Here is a 21,636-nt window from a genome sequence, read left to right on the forward strand (position 1 = left end):
TCTTAAATAATTTAAGAGTTCTCAAATGATACTAATCATATATATATGTATATATATATAAGCTACACAGTAAACACATATATTATATAAAAAATAAATAAAAACGTCAGTAAAAGACCATTTTAGTTTGCACGATTAAGACATGTATATTTGGACTAAGTTTAGTGTATTTACCGCCAATCATCCCATTTTATTTGAACTGCGTACGCATCCATTCTATTTGGTCGACAACAAAGGATTAAGTGGTTAGTGAATAAACAAAATCATATGTTAGACAAACTTAAAACACTTACAATTTACCTGTTATGCGGTTTTAAAGCCTAGAAGAACGTCATTAGTGTTGTGGATTCGAAGTTTATAAGGAAATCATAGGCCATGAGTGAAGTTTAAGGGTTAGTCCACACCACAACCTGTCTTATTAGAATAGATAAACACAGTCATCATATATACATACACATATATGCGCACCTACACATGCGCATATCAGACAAACATACATACACAAATTAAGTTAATTGCCAAAACACTGGATCGATTTCAACGACTATTTTACGTATCTTATGCAGAAATAATTTGTTTACTTATTTATTTAGCCGCAAGTGAAGGTTGGGAGCTTTCATCAGCTAGACATGAAATCAAAATTATGTGGAGAGTTGAAAGGCGTTGTCTATGTAACACAACTAGAAGTTTTCACTAAAGGTGTAGCAAAAGATAGTGTTGTAAACATTAAATAGCTTTAAACGAGCTAAGACAAACCTGGGTGCTAGCTTGGAATATACGAAGTTAAATGGGATTGTATAGCAACTGAAATTTCAAAGATGCCTTCAAGAGCAAGTGGTGCATAGAAATGCTAGCTCAAGTTCGTTTCTTTTTTAAACAGACAGAAAGAAGGATGTGATCATTGAGCTTAAAAGGAAAATGGAGAGCAAGTTCAAAATGAGTGATCTCATGAGGTTGAGGCATCCTTGTAATAGAGGTTTATAGAGGGAATGAAGGGATAACCATCTGTAATTTCTCCTAATGTCCTATGGGATTAGGAGTCAAGATTAACAAAGATGAAAAATGGTATACGGGTTGATGCCATTAGTTTTAGAAGGCTAGTAGGTTGCCTTCGCTACATGCTTCACATGAGTCCTCAATTGTTTTTCTCGGTTGGTTTAGTAAGCCAACACATGAGAGAGCCCAAAGCATCACACATGCAGGAAATAAAACAACTACTAAGTTATATTCTTGTAATAACATGATTTGACATACGATATCAGCAAGGTCAGACTAATATACTAACTAGGTATAGTGATAGCAGTCAAGGTGCTGATAAAGAAGGTGGAAATGGAACAATTACGGGAATTGGGTTCTACAATGGTAACACACCAATTACATGGTAAATGTAAACGCAACTCACTAATGCGCTCTTATCTTGTGAATCTGAGTTTATGGCAGGCCCGACGGCCACCCAACAAGAATATGATTGCTTGGGTGACCTAGTGAGATTACCCGATGGAAGCAGAAAAATGGTTGTTAATTATATAAGTGGATAACAGGTTGGCTATCACATTCATAAAGAATCTAGTATTTCATGGTAGAACAAGCACATTAACACAAGGTAATTTTATCTAGTTAGTGGGTCGGCCAACATAAGGCATATATTATGTTGAAGGCAAGAACATGAATCAAGTTTGAAGAAATGGGAGTGCTACTAGCAGATAAAGACCTCTCCAATTCGAAATAAGTGGGGTGAATGTTAAATGTAAATTCGAATTGAAGATCAGGATAATTCAAAGTATGAATTGGGTCGATAAGTATTAGGTAGTGTTTAGTATGAAGAAATGGAAGGGAGAATGTAATAGGTTATTCCAAAGAATGAAAAAAAATATGTTTGGTTACCCTACATGAATGGAATAGATCATTCCATAAGAAATGAAACTCTTCTCATTTTTAGGATTTTCATTCTTTTGGGTATGGGTGGTTTTTTTTTCATTTTTTCAAGGAATGAAAAAGTTAAAAGAGTCAACAATTGTTATTACAATTATAGTTATATTATGATTATTATTATTTTTTATTTATACTTATAATATTATATTATTATTATTATTATTATTATTATATAATAATAATTATTATTATTTTGTATATTATAATATAACTATTATTACATTTGAACTATTACTATACTATCAATGTTATTATTTTAAATTTGAGGAGTTAACATTTCACAACGCACATACGTGATTCAACATTGTTATTTGGTTTAATGATCTCGTTGCAGCGCGAGAGTTCTAAAAATTAGTTATTATGAATAATCATATTATTATTATTACTAATAAGATATTAATAATAATAAAAATAAAGTGATTAATCATTCCATTCCTACATGGTAACCAAACATGACAATGAAATGGTAATGATCCATTTCATTCTTTTGTCCATTCCATTCGCTCATCTATTCTATTATCCCATACCAAACATATCCTTAGTTGTTTATTTGTTTGTATATGAATTTCAAGTTTAAAGGAATTAGAATTTGAGTCTAGTTCTCTAAATAGGGTGGCAAGTTTGCCAAGTCATCAGCCTTTATTATAAACCCAAGATGATGATTACACGAGTTAAAGTTGAAATTTATCAAATGTGGTTGCGCTTAAGCTGGACATTTTATCTTATAAAAAATCTAGACTGTCCCAAGTTATCAAATGTATGCATGCTTACTTTTATAGAATTTTGGACCCATAATACATTTATTGTTTTACATTTTGAGTCCAAGAGAAACAAGCACATATTATCTTCCTGAAATGGATGGGAATAATTTACTACGGGCATCATTACAATAATTTGTTTCCTTTAGGAGTTATGATTTCATATTAAAATTTTCTAACACCTTCACCATAGGTATAAAAAAACATGTTACACGAACCAGAACCAGTTTTTACAACCTAATTCACCTACCTGTTCAAGCTGGTTTGGAGTATTGAGCACTAAAGCAGGTTAATCGAAAACGATTTAAAACCGGTTAATTGAAACCGGTTTTTAGGTTTTATTTTAATAAATACTGGTTTTTACCATTACTGGTTCAGTTTATACCAGGAACTAGTTTATCGGTAGTGTTAACTAAACCAGTTTTTGGCCAAACCAGTTAACAACCAGTATGTGCGTCCCTAATTCACAACGTGATCATACGCACATCTTTAATATCACACTAATAGCATAGATTGAATCATAATTCATATGAAATGACTGAAATATTAAGTCTAGGGTTTTGAAAATACAAAGAAATGATACTAATTTGGGAGTTATTGAAGTATAAGTCTTAAAAGGAGAATACGAACCGATCTAAGAGCCGAATCAAATAACTAGCCTGCCAATGTAACCGATGTTCTTCTATTTGTGTGATGGAGTTAACCTTGAAAAACAGTAAGGGAACAATCGAAGGACTGGTGACGGCCTACAAAAAAGAAATGATTGTCGTGCTCTCAGTTTCTCTCGTTTAAAACCCTATTTATAAAAAAAACTATAGGCCAATGTAAAAGCACAAAATGGGCGCCATATTTTAATTTTAAGGTCTAAAGCCTTAGCTTTTTTACTTAAACCGGTGGCTATTTACATATCTGCCACGGATTTAACACTGAACTACAAATGTGTAGGGTAGATTTCTAGGTATTGTAGTGGGAACGAGACGCCCGCTGAGATCCATCTCAGTACAAAGAAATTGAGAGTATTTCTTATAGGCTCCCTTTCTGTGATATTTAAGAGGCCCACTAGAACACAGAGAAGGCAAAATATTATATGGATATTTATTTTGTTGAATTTGTTCACCATTTTGACGATTTCGTGCGGATATTAATCATAAGGTTTTTGGGAAACTGTTACGATGAAACAACCAATTGATTTACTTTTAGAAGTATGAAACAACCAATTGATGAGTGAGTATCTTCCAACATTCAAAGAAAGTTTATTTTAGCTCCTTTCATTTATGTAAAGTTATAGTTTATAAGCTTTAGTTTGATATGAATTTTAAACAACATCTTAAGACTAAAGGATATAGATACCATTTTGCTTTCCACTTTATAATGCCACGTGAGCGTCACATCATACCTCACTTCTTTTCATTATTTTTTACAATACCATGAAAATGGTTACCAATTCACCAATATACCACTTTCCTCCCTTTTTTAAATAAAATAACATTATTTATAAAACTAAAACTAATTTAATATAACTAAATAAATTGTGTGAATAAAAACGAAAGAACCGAACTCGACTCGTCACATACAATGCATTCTATCCTTTTTAGGTTTTTAATAATATTGATATAACTAAAATAAAACATCTAATTATATATTATATATAAAAAGAAATTTATGTTTCAAAAATAATAATAATAATAATAATAATAATAATAATAACAATAATAATAGTATAAATAATAATAATAATACTAGATTTTTATAATATAAATATAAAAAAACACCCCAACTCCTTTCCATTTCTCCAAACACCCCACCAACTCTTCTCTATTTATCCAAACACCCTTGTCTTCTTCATCTCTCCCTCAATCTCAATCTATTCACAGTATCCTGCTCTCTCTCTCTCTCTCTCATAATATTTGTTAAGAAAAACAATTAAACAAAATATAAAAGCTTTAAAGGAGGAATGGAGCGGCAATTCTATAGGCATTTTACCATAAAAAATTCACCATGGCCGGCGCCGACGTGACTGGGGCGGTGTTCACCGCTGGCACCGCCAGCCACATAAGCTCCTTCACCGGCATTCCGGCATCCACACCTTACAGCCTAAACATTTTATATTATGCATTTATAATAACTAATTAAACTGAGTTGACAGGTTATGTTATTTACTGTTGGAATAGTCGTCTGATTTAGAAGTGTTTTTGGTTTTCTTATTTTATATTTACTATTGTGTTTAATCAATTTACTATAAAGAATTGTGGAAGGTTCATGAAGCCAAATCATCTTTGTTAAGTAAATACGATTCGCATTACCTGACCCGTTTTAACCCAAGTTGTTTTGATCTAACTTGATTTGACAATACTCATTTTGTCCCCACTTTTAAAATTTTCCGAATCGGCCATGCAAAGTTGGCAACATATTATTAAAGCCAAGAATGTTGTTGACAAAGTGCGAGAGTCCAAATTATGAGACAAACATGGTTATGAGCCCAACTAAATATTTAAAAGAATGATCATCACAACCTAGTTATTACAAATAAGCTCTTCTTTCTCACCCCTGGTTATTTCAGTTGAGTTTGATTATTATATGCACGCTTCCAACCATTGATTTCTACCTGTCTCACTTGATAATTAAAGTAGCTCCTTCGCTAGTTACAATTATTTGATTCAAGCTAGTGACCTACTCATATGTTAATCTAAAAAATTTAACTTGTTCTGACAATGGGGATTTAGTCAATCTGAACATGAATATCTAAACAATCACAAGTAAACCCAACACCATAAATTACATAATTAAAGTTCAGCAATAATTAACAACACTTTACTCCCCTCTCCCTCACTGCTGGAAAACGACGTATCATGCTAATTAATACGCACGGTGCAACATTGCAAATTTTGAACGCTTATTATATTTATATGATTTTGGGATTTAAAGCTATCTAAATAAATGTAAAAGCCTTAAAGTTGTTCGAAATAGATAAATGTGAAATTGTATAAATACAAATGTATATGTATTCTTAGAAGTTTGGGTTGAAATAAAGCAAGATAAAACTTCAAGGACTGTATTGTCAGTAATTAAAATTTCAATTAAAGGGTCAAAGAGGGCCTTTCATTATGGTCAAAACTGAAATACATACCTTGTGTGTGTTGATAGGGGCGATGAGAGCAAGAGACCAAGAGCAATTTGGGCAAAATCTACCATGTTGAGGTGGATAATTCAACAATATTAAATGTTTATGATCATTCACTTATTGTTTCAAAGCCTAGTAAGTGTATTTATTCTAAACTTAACCATAGATTATAAAGGTGTTTTTAAGTTTAAATTTAAGCCATGAAAGAGTATGAGAATCTATGCTTGATTATGTTCAATATTTTAAGCATGTGAAGGTTTGGTACGGTAAATTGGGGTTCTTAATAATGTGGATAATTAATTGGAAGATTTTTTTTATCTTAAAAGCATGAGATTTTTTTAATGAAGTTGCTCATATACATAACCATACAACATCTCCATGACAACCAACATTCTAACTAAAAGACTAGAAGCCCCTCTTTTTTTTAAACTCTTTAATAAAAATCTTCTTAACATGTCCGCTCTTGCGATTGTGACGGTTTAAGTTAGACGCAAACATAAGGTCGTGTTTTGATTTAGCCTTGACTCCAAGATTTCTAGCAGGCTTGCACGTGTTTTTTGTTGAGGATTAGGAGGGATCATAATCACTTTCATCTTCATGTTTTCTTGTGGGCTCGTAATAACTTTCATCATTGGAATTCATGTGAGATTCTTTTGCTTTCATGGAGACAGCATTCTGGCGTAAATAGTCCTCTTCCGCTTGAAATAGTTGTTCGGTGAAAATGCTGGGGCGATGGTGATGACTCTACTTCCATGAAATTGTCCTTTATGGTCCTCTTTCTCTTCCTCATGCTTTTTCTAACTACCAACTGTTTATGTTTCGAATTCATCTTAGGGAGGCCCGAATCTTGTTGTTATCTCTTAATATTAAAAAAGGATGAACTTGATTAGGCATCCATGCTTTCCCATAACATCCACCCATCGTGGTAATCTTTTTTTACCAGCCAGATTGTTTAGCTGTCATCTGGTCTCATCAGGTGGAGAATATTTTCTATATGCAGTATGGAAAATATCAATATATCCCTAATTTAAGCACCCAGTCTTGGTTACCAGTTGAGGTGTCTTCATCATCCAATACCCATTGTATTATCATCTTATCTTGTTCAGTAATATCTCTATATTGAAGGTCAGTCCATGTATGATCAGAAATTCCAAATTCTTTCCCCATTGCTCTTGCTGCATCGTTAATCTCAGGGTAATCTGCAAATGATGTAGATTTATGTGCCAATTTAAGAAATATGTTGACAATTAAGACACATATGCTTGACTTGAGAATAAGTTTTTTATTTGTTAACTTATCGACTAATTATGTTTATGTTTTTTACCTCTTAACAGATAAACAAAAGGCATGGGATGAGAGAAAACGTTTTCTTTCCCAATAGATAAATAGGTAGCAAACGCTAAGCCCCACAGCAATCTTTTGTAAATAGATTCAAAATAACTATAATCATACAATTCCTAACAATAGTATATATAAAAGATAACAAAAACGCTGTAAGTAACCCGAAATGTAACTTCAATGCATAAATTCTCCCTAACCATATGCAACATGTTAATTACATGTGTAAAACTTTTATGGGTGAGTCAATTTCGTAGAAGAGAATTGTACCTTGATGACAGAGAAGCAACATATGAACTCCACCAACTGATCGGAGCCGTTTCTCAACCTCATGAGCATGCTCAAGACAAAAAACATGCACTCTTAAAGACTCATTGTCAAAATAGCCCAACGATCGACTAGATTCATCATTAGAATCCGAAGAATCACCATAAGCCAACGCCAAAAGTTGGAGCGCTGAAGTGTCACTTTGTTCTCCGGTAGTCGAACTATTGTTCGGTAATTTGCCTTAAGCATAAATAAACATATATCAAGAAATACACATAAAACCAATGTGGAGTAAGCAAATTCGTAGATTTCTTTGATCGGTCTTGGGTAGTTAAACGTGGGCCTCTGGAAAAACTTGCAATCACCAAAAGTGGCCACCCCCAAAAATTTCTTTTCTTTTATTTTATTTGAAAACATTTGTCAATATTAAACCATACCTGATAGAGAAGTTCCTGGATCCTTCACATTTACAACCTCATTCAACATGAGATAATGCGCAGCAGATTCTGTTGGTTGTACAATGACTATGCACGAATAGCAAGGGGACCCGCAAGCAACACATGAAAAAATAGATGCAGGGCCTGCCTTCTTATAGGGTTGATCATATGACATATGTTTTGAAAGAAGGGTGATGGGAGATCCATTCCCGAGTGCATCAAGTAGCTTATTATTATGCATAACATCAAGCATAAATGTTCGTTTTACAAAGGCATCTATGTCATTATTCAGCCTCTCTGTCAGTCTGGAACTTTGTGGCCCATACGTGCTCCTGTTTGGTCCACTATAAAACATAAAAATGCAAAAGGTTTAAGCGTTTTTTTAGGTCTAGATGGTACAATAGAGATAGCCACTTTGAGTTGAAACAAGTGTGCTTGATATAAATAATACAATGAGTTCTTTTTGTGTGCATTATGGGTTATTCTGAACTATATATATATATATATATAGTGTTTGACTATAGGTTGTAGAGTAAGGATTCTAAGAGAACCTTAACAAATTGAGAACTTTGATAACCATTTTGGACCACTAAAAAAATTCTTTAAAAAAATATTTAAAAAATTATAAAAAAAACAAAAATTTTTAAAAAGTATTAAAACCAAAATTCTTAAATTTCATTCCGGTTTCATTAAAAAAAACCCGAATTTTTTTTTTGTATTATACCTATACACATATGTATAATTTCATTTAATCTCTAGTTTACGTAATGTACACATATATACATTATCATTTAATATATAACCTACACATGTAATTCAATATATATATATATATATATATATGGGAAGTATAGAATGAAAACCCATTTTAGTTGTGAAAACCCTATGTAACATTGTTTTTTTTTTGCACACGTAATATATGTTGTAACATTCAATACAAAACATCCAAACATAAAAAAAATTGTTTTGCTATTTTTTAACATTTTTTACTAATTTTTTATATGTTTTCAGGAGAGAGAAAAAGTTATATTTATGTTTACATTTTTTATTAACTTTAATTATGGACCATATGGTTCAAACTTTAATTAAAAACATGTGGTTGAGAATGAGTTTATAGAGTTTTCACAACTCAAGTGGGTTTTTATTTTAACCTAAACCTATATATACTAGGGGGTGCCGGCGCGATGCAGCGGGTGTCCGAACGCAAACCCTGCGAATCACATACCAATTAAGAGTTTTCGTGGTTCAGTTTAAAGCCTTTAAACCTTTTAAACCAGTCATCAGTTTGGTTTCACAGTCGGTTTTTTTTTTACTTTCACTCGGTTGGTTGGTTTCAAAATTTTAAAACTGTAGCTAAAGTTTTGGTTCTCGAATTATGCTGAAAACCGGCCATATAAAATCAGACCAAACTTAAATTTGTATGCATTTTAATCTCTTTTCTTATTTAGTATTTGACAAGTTTTGTTATATATATTAGATATAGTTAAGATATAAATAAACAAAGTCTTTTTTAATACAAGTAAACATTACTATTGCAATTTTAAATTAACCTAATTCCAGTATGATTTTTTATAATCTTCGTTCTTGTTATAATTTTGCATCTTAGGTGTTTCATTAATCTTTATCATTTTATGTAGCTAAAATTATCATTTTTCCTATTTTGTTATATATAAGAGAGTAGGTAACGATTCGGTTTCAATTTTCAATGATTCAATTTTGGTTTGGACGACGAAAAATCGATACTAATGGTTGGGCTCACAAGTTTAACTTACAAACCATAAAAAACCGAGCACCCCTACGTAACTTATTAATTTTTTAAAATTGAAAGAATTATAACAATATCATACTCAAATTAAAAAGAATAAAATGCTCGATTTTATTATGCACTTTTTTTACAAAAATATTAGCGTACGAAAAAATTATGGTTGTTTAAAAATCGTGGTGGGATTCGTTTAAGATTAAAATTAAAAACATAATATGGTTAATGATGAGGGGGCAAACTTATAAGTTAGGTGAATTGTGTTTAAAAGACAAGTTTACCCCTTCTTACACATATATTTTATGCATTAGGATTTGTAAAACTCTTAAAATCAAGTGTATTAATTTACCATTGTCTCATGTATTATATATATATATATATATATATATATATATATATATTAACACACTTGACCATAATGTTATTGGTGTGTATTCTTAGGTTAAAAGTAAAAACCATGAATGATTATGGTGCGTGTATCTTTCTAGTCTCTATAATCTTAAAAATAAGCTTTGGATGAATATCTATGTTATTATGTTAATAAAAAATTTTAATGTTATTGTCAATTTCTTATTATACGAGGTGGTTAATTGTTAATAAACTAGTGGTGGTTGACCAGTTGACTTGGTTTATAACTTAGGGTTCATTTGCTGATTTACATTTTAAGGGTATACTATTATCTCATGTTTATTTATTTATTTTTAAATTTTTTTTGGTATTATGATATTTTTTGTGAATTTTAGCATAAGATTTAGAGGCTGTAGAGCATGTATTTCTAGTCAACCATTCTGATCACCCTCTAACTCATCATGTACAAGATAAATCATAAAACTAATATATGTTCTAAACAATTTAACATATGTTTTGAACTTATGTAAAAGCATTATACATATGTTCTTTTCGTTGTTTTTTTAAACGGTTAACATATGCTTTAAACAATTAACATATGCTTTTTTCATACAATTAACATATGTAACTTACTTTTTTTTTATATTACTTCTAGACCGGAAACCCAGCAAGAGATCGGCTTGTGGTGCGACGGATTTCCAAAGAGCGTAGGAAAAGCGCAAATTTGTTTAAAAGCTTATCTGAAACCTGATAATAGAGAGAGAAAAAGAGAGAGAGGAGAGGAGGAAACAAAAGAGTAAGGAAAGAAAAAATTGAAATGATGGAAAAGAGAGAATGTGAAAAGTAGTTGGAGGGTAATTTTACTAGATTGTCCTTTTTGAATTTATTTAAATGTTTATTGAAACTAATATTGGTTTTTTATTAACTTTTAATATGGACCACAGAAATCAATTGAATTATTAAAGCATGTGATCTAAATGGGTTTCCATAGTTTTCACAATTAAACAAGGTTTTCACTTTAGTCATACCATATGTATATATATATTGTATTATTCATCACATTGCTTTTTTAGGTATATCAACCAAGGAGTGTGGATATGATAGAATCCTAATTTTTGTATAAATGATGAGAATAGATCCTGGCCTTATAAAAACTTTTATGTGTGGCTAAGATTGATGGCATCTCATTAATCACAATTATTGTTTGACTAGTTAGATTTAAGGGTATTTTTGGTACCATGTGCTTTTATAAAATGAAACCAGCTCCAAATCATTTAAATGAATCAATTAATTTCAGTCAAGCATTTACTTTATTTAAAACTAGAATATGATTATATAATAGCACATACAAAAAGAAATAAAAAATAGTATTATTTTTATAGCAGCACATACTAAAACAACGCATTACAAAAATAATGCTATTTTTTCATAACAACACATACAAAAACAAATAAAAAATAGTATTATCTTTTATAATAGCCCATACTAAAACAGCACGTTACAAAAATAGTGCTGTTTTTTTATAATAGCGCATACAAAAATAAATATAAACAAATAATAGTGTTATTTTTTATAACAATACATTTACAAAAATAGTGTTATAATTTATTGTCAGAACATACTAAAATACCATGGTACAAAAATAGTGCTACTTTTTTTAATAGCACATACAGAAACGCATACAATAATTAGTGTTATTTTTCATATGTTTTGTTATAAAAAACCTTTTATAAAAAATTATTTGACTATATAAGTATGGGTAGCATGAACTTTGGAATTACCAAAACAACCATATTTATTTGTTACTATTTTACCCTTCATGCCCACTAAACAATCAATTCATATAACACAATTGTATTAGTTCCTATTATTCTCACAAGAAAAACTATTTCTATTTAATCCTCCCTCATCAATTAAGAAACAAAATATGTATTGATGGGTACCAAAAAAGTTTCGTTTTGATGGATGTTGATAAATTAAATTGTAATAAATTATTTTTAGATAGATAGAAATTGTAGTGTATGATTGTATGTATAAATTGTATTTGTATAGAATAAAATATAAAGGAAGAATACAAAATTATTAAAATAAATTAATTTTTTTTTTAATTATTATAGTTTGATTAATTATGTTGATTGGAATGAGAAATTAATGGTTTTATTAGTCATATTAATTAAAGAAAGAATATATTTATTGTTGCTATTAAAACCTTTCAATTTATTTAAAATATTTAATACTTACAATTAAATTAGTGATCCGTACTAATTTCTTGCACTTCTTCCACTAAAATCGTTTCACGCGCGAACTTAATCTTTATTACACTGTTATATATAACGATTTAGAAAAAGCAGTGGTATTGCATAGGGGTGAGCATAAATTAACCTAAATGAAACTGAATTAACAAAAAAAAAAAAAGAACACGAACCAGGCATTGACCAAACCATTAATTTTTTGATTTTCTGAATAACCAATTTTCCGGTTGGTTATCCATTTTTTAATTACTGAAAATGACCGAAATGAATATTATGTTTCAATAGTTTAAAATGATATTTATCCAATTTTTTTAACCATTGAATTATTGATCTTGGATATTTCATTCTAGTAGTAACATATATTAATTCGTTTTGAATGACAATAACTTTTAATTGCATTTATTCTATATTGTGGTTTTGACGATTAGCTCTTTACATGTAAAAATTTAAACCAATGTGTATAATCTATCTAAATTTTGATTGATGAGTAATCCTTTATCTATATTTTGAACTAATGTGTATAATATAATCGTCTATAATTTTCATGGTAAAATTCTTAACAAAGGTCAACAAAACTTTAGTCTGTGTTAAAAGTTTAGGTTAGGCGGTTAATTAACTAAATCCAACCGAATTAGCAGCTAATAACCGATTAACCAAAGTTGAATTAGCCAAACCGAACGGTTATAGTTTTCTAATAACCTAAGTGTTCGGTTATGGTTTCGGTTATTGCCATTAAACGTACCGAACCGAACTGAACCGAACCGTATACACCCTAATATTGCAAGTGATGTATGAACAAAGTCGATAGGGAATGAGTTTAGAAAACGCTGATTTCTTTTTATTTTTCCTTTTAACATATAATTAAAATTACAATTTGATTTTTTAATGGTTTTGAATATTTACTCCCTTAAATTTAAATGAACTTTTTTGCTAAGAATTTTCTGATAGTCTACACTCCAATATAAATTTTATATTAAATCAACTTCGATGCAAAATAACATTCTGTTTTTCAATACAACTTTTATTGTAAATCAACTTCTATGCGAAATAACATTTATTTTGTCTCACTAATATTATAAAATACTTTGTTCGAAGATAACTCCATATAAAAAATATTACATTAAATTGTAAAAATAGTGTTTACTTGGACTTTTATGAAAAGTAAAAATATTACAATTTATTACATAATAATCAAATTATATATTTAATAAAATATAGAAAAATGTGAGGTTTCTCCCTCCTACAATTTTGATAAAAGTCTCTTTCCCTAAAACCATTTAGAAGAAGAAGCAAATTATATATTTAATAAAATATAGAAAAATGTGAGGTTTCTCCCTCCTACAATTTTGATAGAAGAAGAAGAAGAAGAAGAAGAAGAAGAAGAAGAAGAAGAAGAAGAAGAAGAAGAAGAAGAAGAAGAAGAAGAAGAAGAAGAAGAAGAAGAAGAACTAATTTGACCAATTGGATTCATTATATTTCCCTTTTTAAATTGTTCTATGTCATTTCAGATAAGCAACAACCCAAACCGACATAGTGTTTTAGAAGTATCCACCCAGTTAATGTATTAATTGTACCTTGAAGACAGTGATAATGCTAGATCATATAGCAGCTGCGAATCACAAAGTAATGGTGGAGAATCTATACATGCCCTTCTAATTGCAGCCTCTCGCGCTACTCGCAACCATCCAGGTGTTGCCATATTTACCGCATCAGCACAGTTGTACCCTATTTTTACATTAATAAGAATTAAATCTTTTAATGTTATTCAAGCAATAGAAATAAATTAAATGTATTTTTTCCTTACCGTGGCTAAAGCCAGAGTGGTAAGCTCTTGGGAATGTGACTACGAAGTCTCTAGGATTTTGGAGAAGCCTGTTTAAAAACATAACTTTTTATCTATGGATATATAAATATAAATAGGGTTAGGTAAGAATAAAAACCCACTTAAGTTGTGAAAACTCTAAAAATCCATTCTCAACCATATGTTTTTAATTAAAGATTAAATCTTATAATCCATAATTAAAGTTAATAAAAAATGTAAACACTTTCTCTCTCCTGAAAATATATATAAAAATTAATAAAAAAATGTAAAAAAATAGAAAAACATTTTTTTAATGTTTTTGATGTTTTGTATTAAATGTAACAACATATATTAGATATAACAAAAAAAAAAAGAAAAACGATGTTACATAGGGTTTTCATATGTTTTCACAACTCAAGTGGGTTTTCATTTTATACTTTGCCAATATACATACATACATACACACACACACACACATATATATATATTAGTTTTAGAGCCCGTGTCACACACGGGATAATTCAAATTATAAAATTATAAGTAAAACAAATAATTACATAGCGTATATGAAAAAAATGTATTACATCTATGCTTATATCTATACAATGTGTACATAAATTAGTTTTATTTATATCACAAAATGATTTTTTTTAAATGAACTTAATAAAAAAAATGTCCGTGCAAAATCGTACCCGAGAATGCTTCTTTCTATTGAAAAATTCATTTTCGGTGTCATATATGTATAATTGAAAGAATTTTGGTTATGAACCAATTTCGAAAATAAGACTTCTCATACGATTGTAGTTCTAACTATTCAGCCTAAATACAAAAGAGGCGTTACCTTTATTGATATATTTATCAATTTACCACTAATCAAAGGAAAATAGGATATTAAATTGTAGCAGTGGATGTTCTTCAAGAACTATGTTTTTCTGAGCTACACCATAAAAATGATTTTGATAAGTTTTAGAGGGCTTCTTGACAACATAAAAAATAACATGTTAACCAATTCAATTTTGTGAATATTTTGTTTCATTTTAGCATAGTTTTGCATGACATGCTTCCCATACAACATTTTGATCACCATTGAAGGAAAAATTAATGTTGACATAAATATTTCAAATTTGATAAAAGTTAGAAGCATTGATAGGCATGGGGGTGGCATGTCGAAAGTGTTCACAATCTTTTCTTAAATTTTAATAGTTGAGGGAAAAATAGTCAATTTGACAAATCCTGAACCTTTTGATTATTTCAAAAAATGCCCTTAAAAATAAACTTAAAACCCGAATCATGTTTAAAATTCTAACTTTCATATTTTTGACATTTTAAAGTCAAAACTTTGAACTCATAACAAATTTAACGATAAATCTATTTTGCATTCTCAAACTTTTAAAAATACTCAAAATTTTCATTTTTGACCCATAACAAATTTTGACCCAAATGTAGTTAACTTGTACCAAACAATATATTTACCAACTTTTGACCCATAAAATCAAATTTAACTTCCACAAAAAGACCCGAAACAATTTTTATTTGAGAAACATGATTTGTTGTTGATTTTTGAATTCACCAAGTATTTTGAAATATATAGTAAAATAATATGTTAATATTTATATTTATTAAAATATATAGATATTATATAAATATTGTGTAAAAAGAAAGTGAATAATTATTGATTTATTACATATATTAGGGTATATTAGTTTTAGAAGGAAAAAATTTGTGAGAATTAACAAAAACATGACAAGTGTCCCTATTTATTTTACTTTATTAAAATAGGTAGATATATATAGTTAGGATAAAATAAAAACCCACTTAAGTTGTGAAAACTCTAGAAACTCATTCTCAACCATATGTTTTTAATTTAGGTTTGAATCATGTGGTCTGTAATTAAAGTTAATAAAAAATGTAAAGGTAAAAATAGCTTTTTTCCTCTCCTGAAAATATATGTAAAAGTTAGTAAAAAATGTACAAAAATAGCAAAATATTTTTTTTAAAATTTTTTTTATGTTTTGTATTAAATGTAACAACATATATTACATATGTTAAAAAAAAACGATTTTACATAGGGTTTTCACGGTTTCTCAACTCAAATGCATTTTCATTCTATACATTATCTCTCTCACTATATATATATACATATATATACACATCCATATATGAGTTAGTATCATTTCAGAACTCCAAAAAAGTTAAGAGCTGTTAGGAACTCATAACAACCAAACATTTTTTTGATTTTTTTTTATATATTAACATTATTTGAGACCAGCTTTACCATATTTTATATATAAATCACAAGTTTACATATGTGTAAAATTTATGTAATAACAAACTTATATATGTGTAAAAAAATTAGATGTGTGTAAAACTAATTTTCATAATTGTAATCGTAAATATAGATATAAAAAGTGATAAAACTACAATCAAATAACATTAACATTCAAAAATTTTTATAAAAAAACATTAGTTATTAAAAGTTCCTTCAAGTTATTAAACAATTTAAGAGTTCTGTAATGATACTCATTCATATATATATATATATGTGTGTGTGTGTGTGTGTATGGGGGAGATTTCAAATGAGAACCCCTTTGAGTTTTAAGAACTCCAAAGAACTCAGTGTAATCAATTTTTGTTTTGAATTTTTTTAACACATGCGTAATATATATAGGTTACATAAACGTAAAAAAATTACAGAATTTTACGCACCGAGTCGACTTTTTACACATGTGTAACGGACATAAAAGTTGGTGCAACCACTTACATCTTTATTTTCTCTTATACTTTGGCTTTTTTGCCAGATTTAATCTCAACCACATATTCCGATCCATTGAATTAAATGTGTGACCTAGAATGGAGTTCTTAAGTTCTTACAACTCAATATGGTTCTCAAAAGATCCCTCCCCTATATGTGTGTGTGTGTGTATATATATATATATATATATGAACAGTTTCAAGAGACTAAAAAAAGTTAGGAACTCTTCATTTTACGTGTAAACAAATAATATAAAACTCGATTTCACATGTAAAAAATTAGTTTTAATATAAATCTTTTTGGACTTTTTGCTTATAAATACATGTAGAAGACATTCTAATAGAAAATTTAATTTTGTAAAAAAAATTTATACGTTTTTTAACTGAAAATAATTAAAAAAACCGCTTTTACATGTGTTTATATGTAAAGCTCTAAAAAGATTATGTAAAAATTGTGTTTTTTACATAAAATTAAATTGACTTTTTTTAGTATTTTTTTACAAGTAAAATGAAGAGTTTTTAGTATTTTTATATAAGGTTAGATTCTCCATAAACTTCCAAAAGGTTAAAACACTTTAAAATTTTCTAACAACCATTTGTTTATTATATTTGATGTTATTTGGCAGTAGTTTTAGATTGTTTTATCGTCTATTTTATTTAATTTTTTCGTTACATGTAATGAACAATTGCATGTGTAAAAATAGTTTACATATCTATAATCATAAAACTACATAAAATGAAAAAAAAGGCTACCCTTAATTTGTTTTAAATATATAAAAATAATAAATAATATGATTGGTTGTATGATAAAAGTTTTTAAAGTTCGTAAGTTATTTGGGAGTTCTTAAATTAAAGTTCTTAGTACGAAACACTTATTTTAAAAATAAACAAAAAAAATCATTAAACGATCGGGTTGGTTTAAACTATCGGCCTCGATTAGGTATCAAACTATTTCGGATTTTATTTTCTTTTTAAAATCATTGGATTTTGTTAAAACACTTTAAAATGGTTTGGTGGTTTAAACTATTTATTAATTATTTTTTTTTATCAAATATTTGCTTTGTATTAAATGGTTTAAAATGATTTGGTAGTTTAGTCCATTACTTGTTTATTATTTGGTATTAAATTTTTTTAAAAAGGTTTGGTGTTTGTAGTAAAAACTTTAAAATGATTGGTGGCGTAAACCATTTTAGTTATTTATAAGATCATTACATTGTATTAAAAACTGTAAACTACTTTGGTGGTTTGAACAAATTTTCATTTACTTTTTAAAATAATACTTTACATTAAAAACTTTAAAACGATAAAGATGGTTAATTATATACACCTGTAACAAGGAACACCGGCCTTAATTAGTACTTCTGGGGACAAGATGGTGGTCTTTCTGGCAAGGGTAGCAATTGCCTCTGTAAACAACAAACAAAGAAATTATTAATTAATTTACGATTAAACGAAACAATTAATCAATATAAAGTAATAAACCATTGGAAATTAAGTGACCTGTTGGACTAATCTGTCCGCCATACACGTGAGTACGGATCACATCTTCGAAAGCAAGCGCGGCCTCCATGGGAATCCCATACCATGTTTTCGCCGCACCCATGTGCATATAGTTGAGGCTATGAAGATCATGGTCTTCTACGTGCCACGCGAACCAGCTATACAACATGCCTAGATAAACCATGGGTGAGGTGACCCCGGGGATTTCTTCCTTGAGAAACTTTAACAGCGACCCATTCGCCCTTGCGGCCCTTCTCATATTCCATTGTGTAACTTCCACCGTCATGTAGTCCAATTTTTGTCCAGCACCCGCTTCATCAAACGCAGAACCGGGCATGTCATTGGCATATTCCACTGAGAAAGGCCTGCCAGCCTGAGCTTTCCAGTACATGGTCTCGATTTCCAAGGGCGTCAATTCCTTGTTCGAGTTTAACCGTTTCTGTTTGAACTGTTTAGCTTTCTGCTTGAACTGGGACAAAGTATAGGTCACCCCGCTCTCCCACACGGACCTCTGAGCCGGCCGCTGGTTCTTCCGTGGGGAAAACCCGATCTGCTGCTTTCGGGTGGTGAATGTTGGAGATGAATCCGGGGTTTGGGACGACAGACACCGGTTTAGGTTAGCAATTATGGTTTCCTTGGGGGAATTAGGGACAGGCGGAAGGATTTTACAGATTCCGTACCTGGATGCTTCTTGCTCGATTTTGAAAATGTATGAAATTGGGTCTCGAAATTCGACTATGGTCGGGTAGTATTCTGGTGCTGAAGGTAGAGATTTCAACCAGGAAAAGACTTCTTCCGCCATTAAATGAACAATTCAAGAACACACACTAGAATTGATCAGTGGAGGAATTTAAAAAACAAAAGATATTAATTTCTGTGACTAAATTGCTGTCTTGTTCACTATGAATATATATATTATGTTGTGGTGCATTCTGGATGAATTTATAAAGGAAAATGATGAAAACATGGAGCTCAAAAGTGCTTTTTTTGTGTTCTTGATGTCACGCCTTCAATGCTATGGTTTGAATGAAGTCATCAAGGAGGAATTTGGGTTTGAAGTTGGGATACGTGGCATGCTATCATGCGTTTTGCATCTCAAATTTGCTTCCAGGTAATACTTTTGAGTCAAAATTAGTTGTGTTCACGTTAAATGATCACCGACTATTTGTTAAGGAGGTATGGCTTATCAATAAGATGAGGAATATCTTACATGTGTATGAACTTTTGTTAGCTACATAGGATTACAATAGGATTCTTGGAATATGTATAATTTCTTCTTAATGTTATTTTGATTTTGATGTTGATCTCGGTTTTGGTTTTGATTTGATGTAGAAAAAAACGAAGCAATTCGTTTTTATTGAAGAAGCGATGAACGTTTTTGAGATTTCCAGTGTAAACAAAGTGAATGACTGTAATTTATTCAAAACTTTGTGGCTGATTAATACAGTATGAAGGTGTTTATGACATTGGATGAGGAGAGTAACAATTATTAGATTTTTGTCGATAAAAAGTAGATTTGGATGTTTAGGAGATTTTCATATCGTCTTACAGACAGAATGACCGTAAGATATTTCAAAATCCGTTGTTATGTCAACCTTAAGAATATTTTCGTCTTATAATTACAAATAGATTAATAATCCGTTTATCAAATAAAGTAACAATTGGATTGATGTGTGAGAACAAAATAGTTGAGAATATAAGCCATTATGAATTTGATTGAGGTTCTAATCTTCGGGGGTGCAGAGAAACAAATCGTTGTTGCAAAAACTAAGGACGGTTTCAAATAGCGTAAGCAGAGTAACGGTTATGGCATTTGAAAATATTAGGCGATTGTATAAAAGTTTTTGGCAACTGCCACATATGGAGACAGTAACAGTTAAACATTTGAAACTATGCGTTTATCCAATTATAAATGAATTTAGGATCTTATATGCTTGAAGTAACAAGTAAAAATTCGTAGCATGAGCAAATTCGCTTATTGTATAAATAGGTCATTAAAATATATGTTTCGGTTTGTTGTAACCTCAGGATCCACATGCATTAAACTATGGGTTTAAGTGATCTACTAGTAAGATACTTGAAAGTTTGCAAATGTCATATAAACGGCATCAATGTTTTCGTCCTAGAAACAGATATAAATAGTTGAGAATGTAAGTGATTATGAATGTTATTGATATTCTTATCTTGAGGTGTAGTGAAACAATTTGGTTATTGCAGAATCTTTTCAAGTGGTATACTAGAATAAAAATTATGCAATTTGAAAGTATAAGGAGATTGCGGGGCGGTACAAAAGTTTCAGTGAATATAAATAATAGGGCGGCGACAATAACGATTAGATATTTGAAAATACACTTACATGACTCATTTTGATCTAAAAGCGTCTCCAATTAAGAACTCCAAAAACAAACCCACATCACCTAATCAACCAACTTCTCTCTCTCCTATTCTCCCTTCTTTTCTCCGTTCTCCTCTATTCCCCTCACAACATCCGTTTGCACTTACAAACGGTCTCTCTCTCTCCCTCCCTATTGGAGATGCCCTAACGTGTGGATCAACTTCTATTTAATCATGCATCTAAGGGATATAAGATAAGATACATAAAAATTGGCCATGGTAATAAGTCATAGAATAAACAAAGTACCAAGATATGTGAGAAAAATAGTTAATAATTTAAGCGGTTACCACTCTTACAGAGATTCTTATCTTTAGATGCAGTAAACAATTCATCATTGCAAAAACCAAGTACACTTTCAGAGAGTATAACCATAGCAACGGTTATGATATTTGAAAATATTAGGCGGTTCCAAAAGTAGTATAAAAGTTTTATTGGCTTTTAACTAATGGCACGAGCACAATAACACTTAGATATTTGAAAATATCGTAGTATAATAGTTATAATACTCAAAAATACTAGGATCTTGTTATCTAATGAACTAGCAACAGTTATCTGATGGCGCAAATACAACACATGATAGACATTTAAATATGTGTGCGGTCATGGCCATAAGAGAGAAATGAATATCTGATCCCCATGTACTCAGAATCACAAGTGACGATAAAAAGCATTAGCCAATACATTTATTGTAAACATAGTTACTAACTTATTTGAGTACATTTATTGTAAAAGTAGTTACAAAATAATTTGTTTCAGTTTGGTCTTATTTTTGGATCAACAATGATACTTAAAATATTTGCCAATGTTATATGAACAGTATCACCACTTTCGTGTTCTACATGGTAATAATTCATAGAATAAACAAAGTGACAATTAGATATTTAGGAACAAGTAGTTGAGAATATAAACTATTATCTAATGGCGCAGAAACAAGAATGGATAGATATTTGAAAACATGAATTTTAGATATTTGAAAA

At 30.0% G+C, this 21,636-nt stretch overlaps 1 protein-coding gene across 1 annotated transcript; it reads right to left on the bottom strand.

The window, feature by feature from the left end:
* Positions 1-7,842: 7,842 nt before the first annotated feature.
* Positions 7,843-19,066, bottom strand: LOC143598851 (lysine-specific demethylase REF6-like). The gene is made up of 5 exons (XM_077076962.1): positions 18,265-19,066; positions 18,092-18,170; positions 14,017-14,084; positions 13,787-13,937; positions 7,843-8,197 (listed from the first exon to the last, which is right to left on the bottom strand). The coding sequence occupies exons 1-5, from the start codon at positions 19,064-19,066 to the stop codon at positions 7,843-7,845; spliced, it is 1,455 nt and encodes a 484-aa protein (XP_076933077.1).
* Between the last annotated feature and the right edge of the window lie 2,570 nt (positions 19,067-21,636).

This window comes from Bidens hawaiensis, unplaced genomic scaffold (assembly GCF_021521415.1).
Source record: "Bidens hawaiensis isolate Kalapana, Puna unplaced genomic scaffold, B.hawaiensis_p1.1 tig00050938_1, whole genome shotgun sequence".
NCBI classification, from domain to species: Eukaryota; Viridiplantae; Streptophyta; class Magnoliopsida; order Asterales; family Asteraceae; genus Bidens; species Bidens hawaiensis.

Excerpts from the sequence above, each read along its gene's own strand:
- LOC143598851 (XM_077076962.1), bottom strand. The coding sequence starts at position 19,066 with ATGGCGGAAGAAGTCTTTTCCTGGTTGAAATCTCTACCTTCAGCACCA. Across the intron at positions 18,171-18,264 it reads CGGACAGATTAGTCCAACAG|AGGCAATTGCTACCCTTGCC; the intron begins GTCACTTAATTT and ends TGTTGTTTACAG. Across the intron at positions 8,198-13,786 it reads GCATTATCACTGTCTTCAAG|TGGACCAAACAGGAGCACGT; the intron begins GTACAATTAATA and ends TATGTTTTATAG.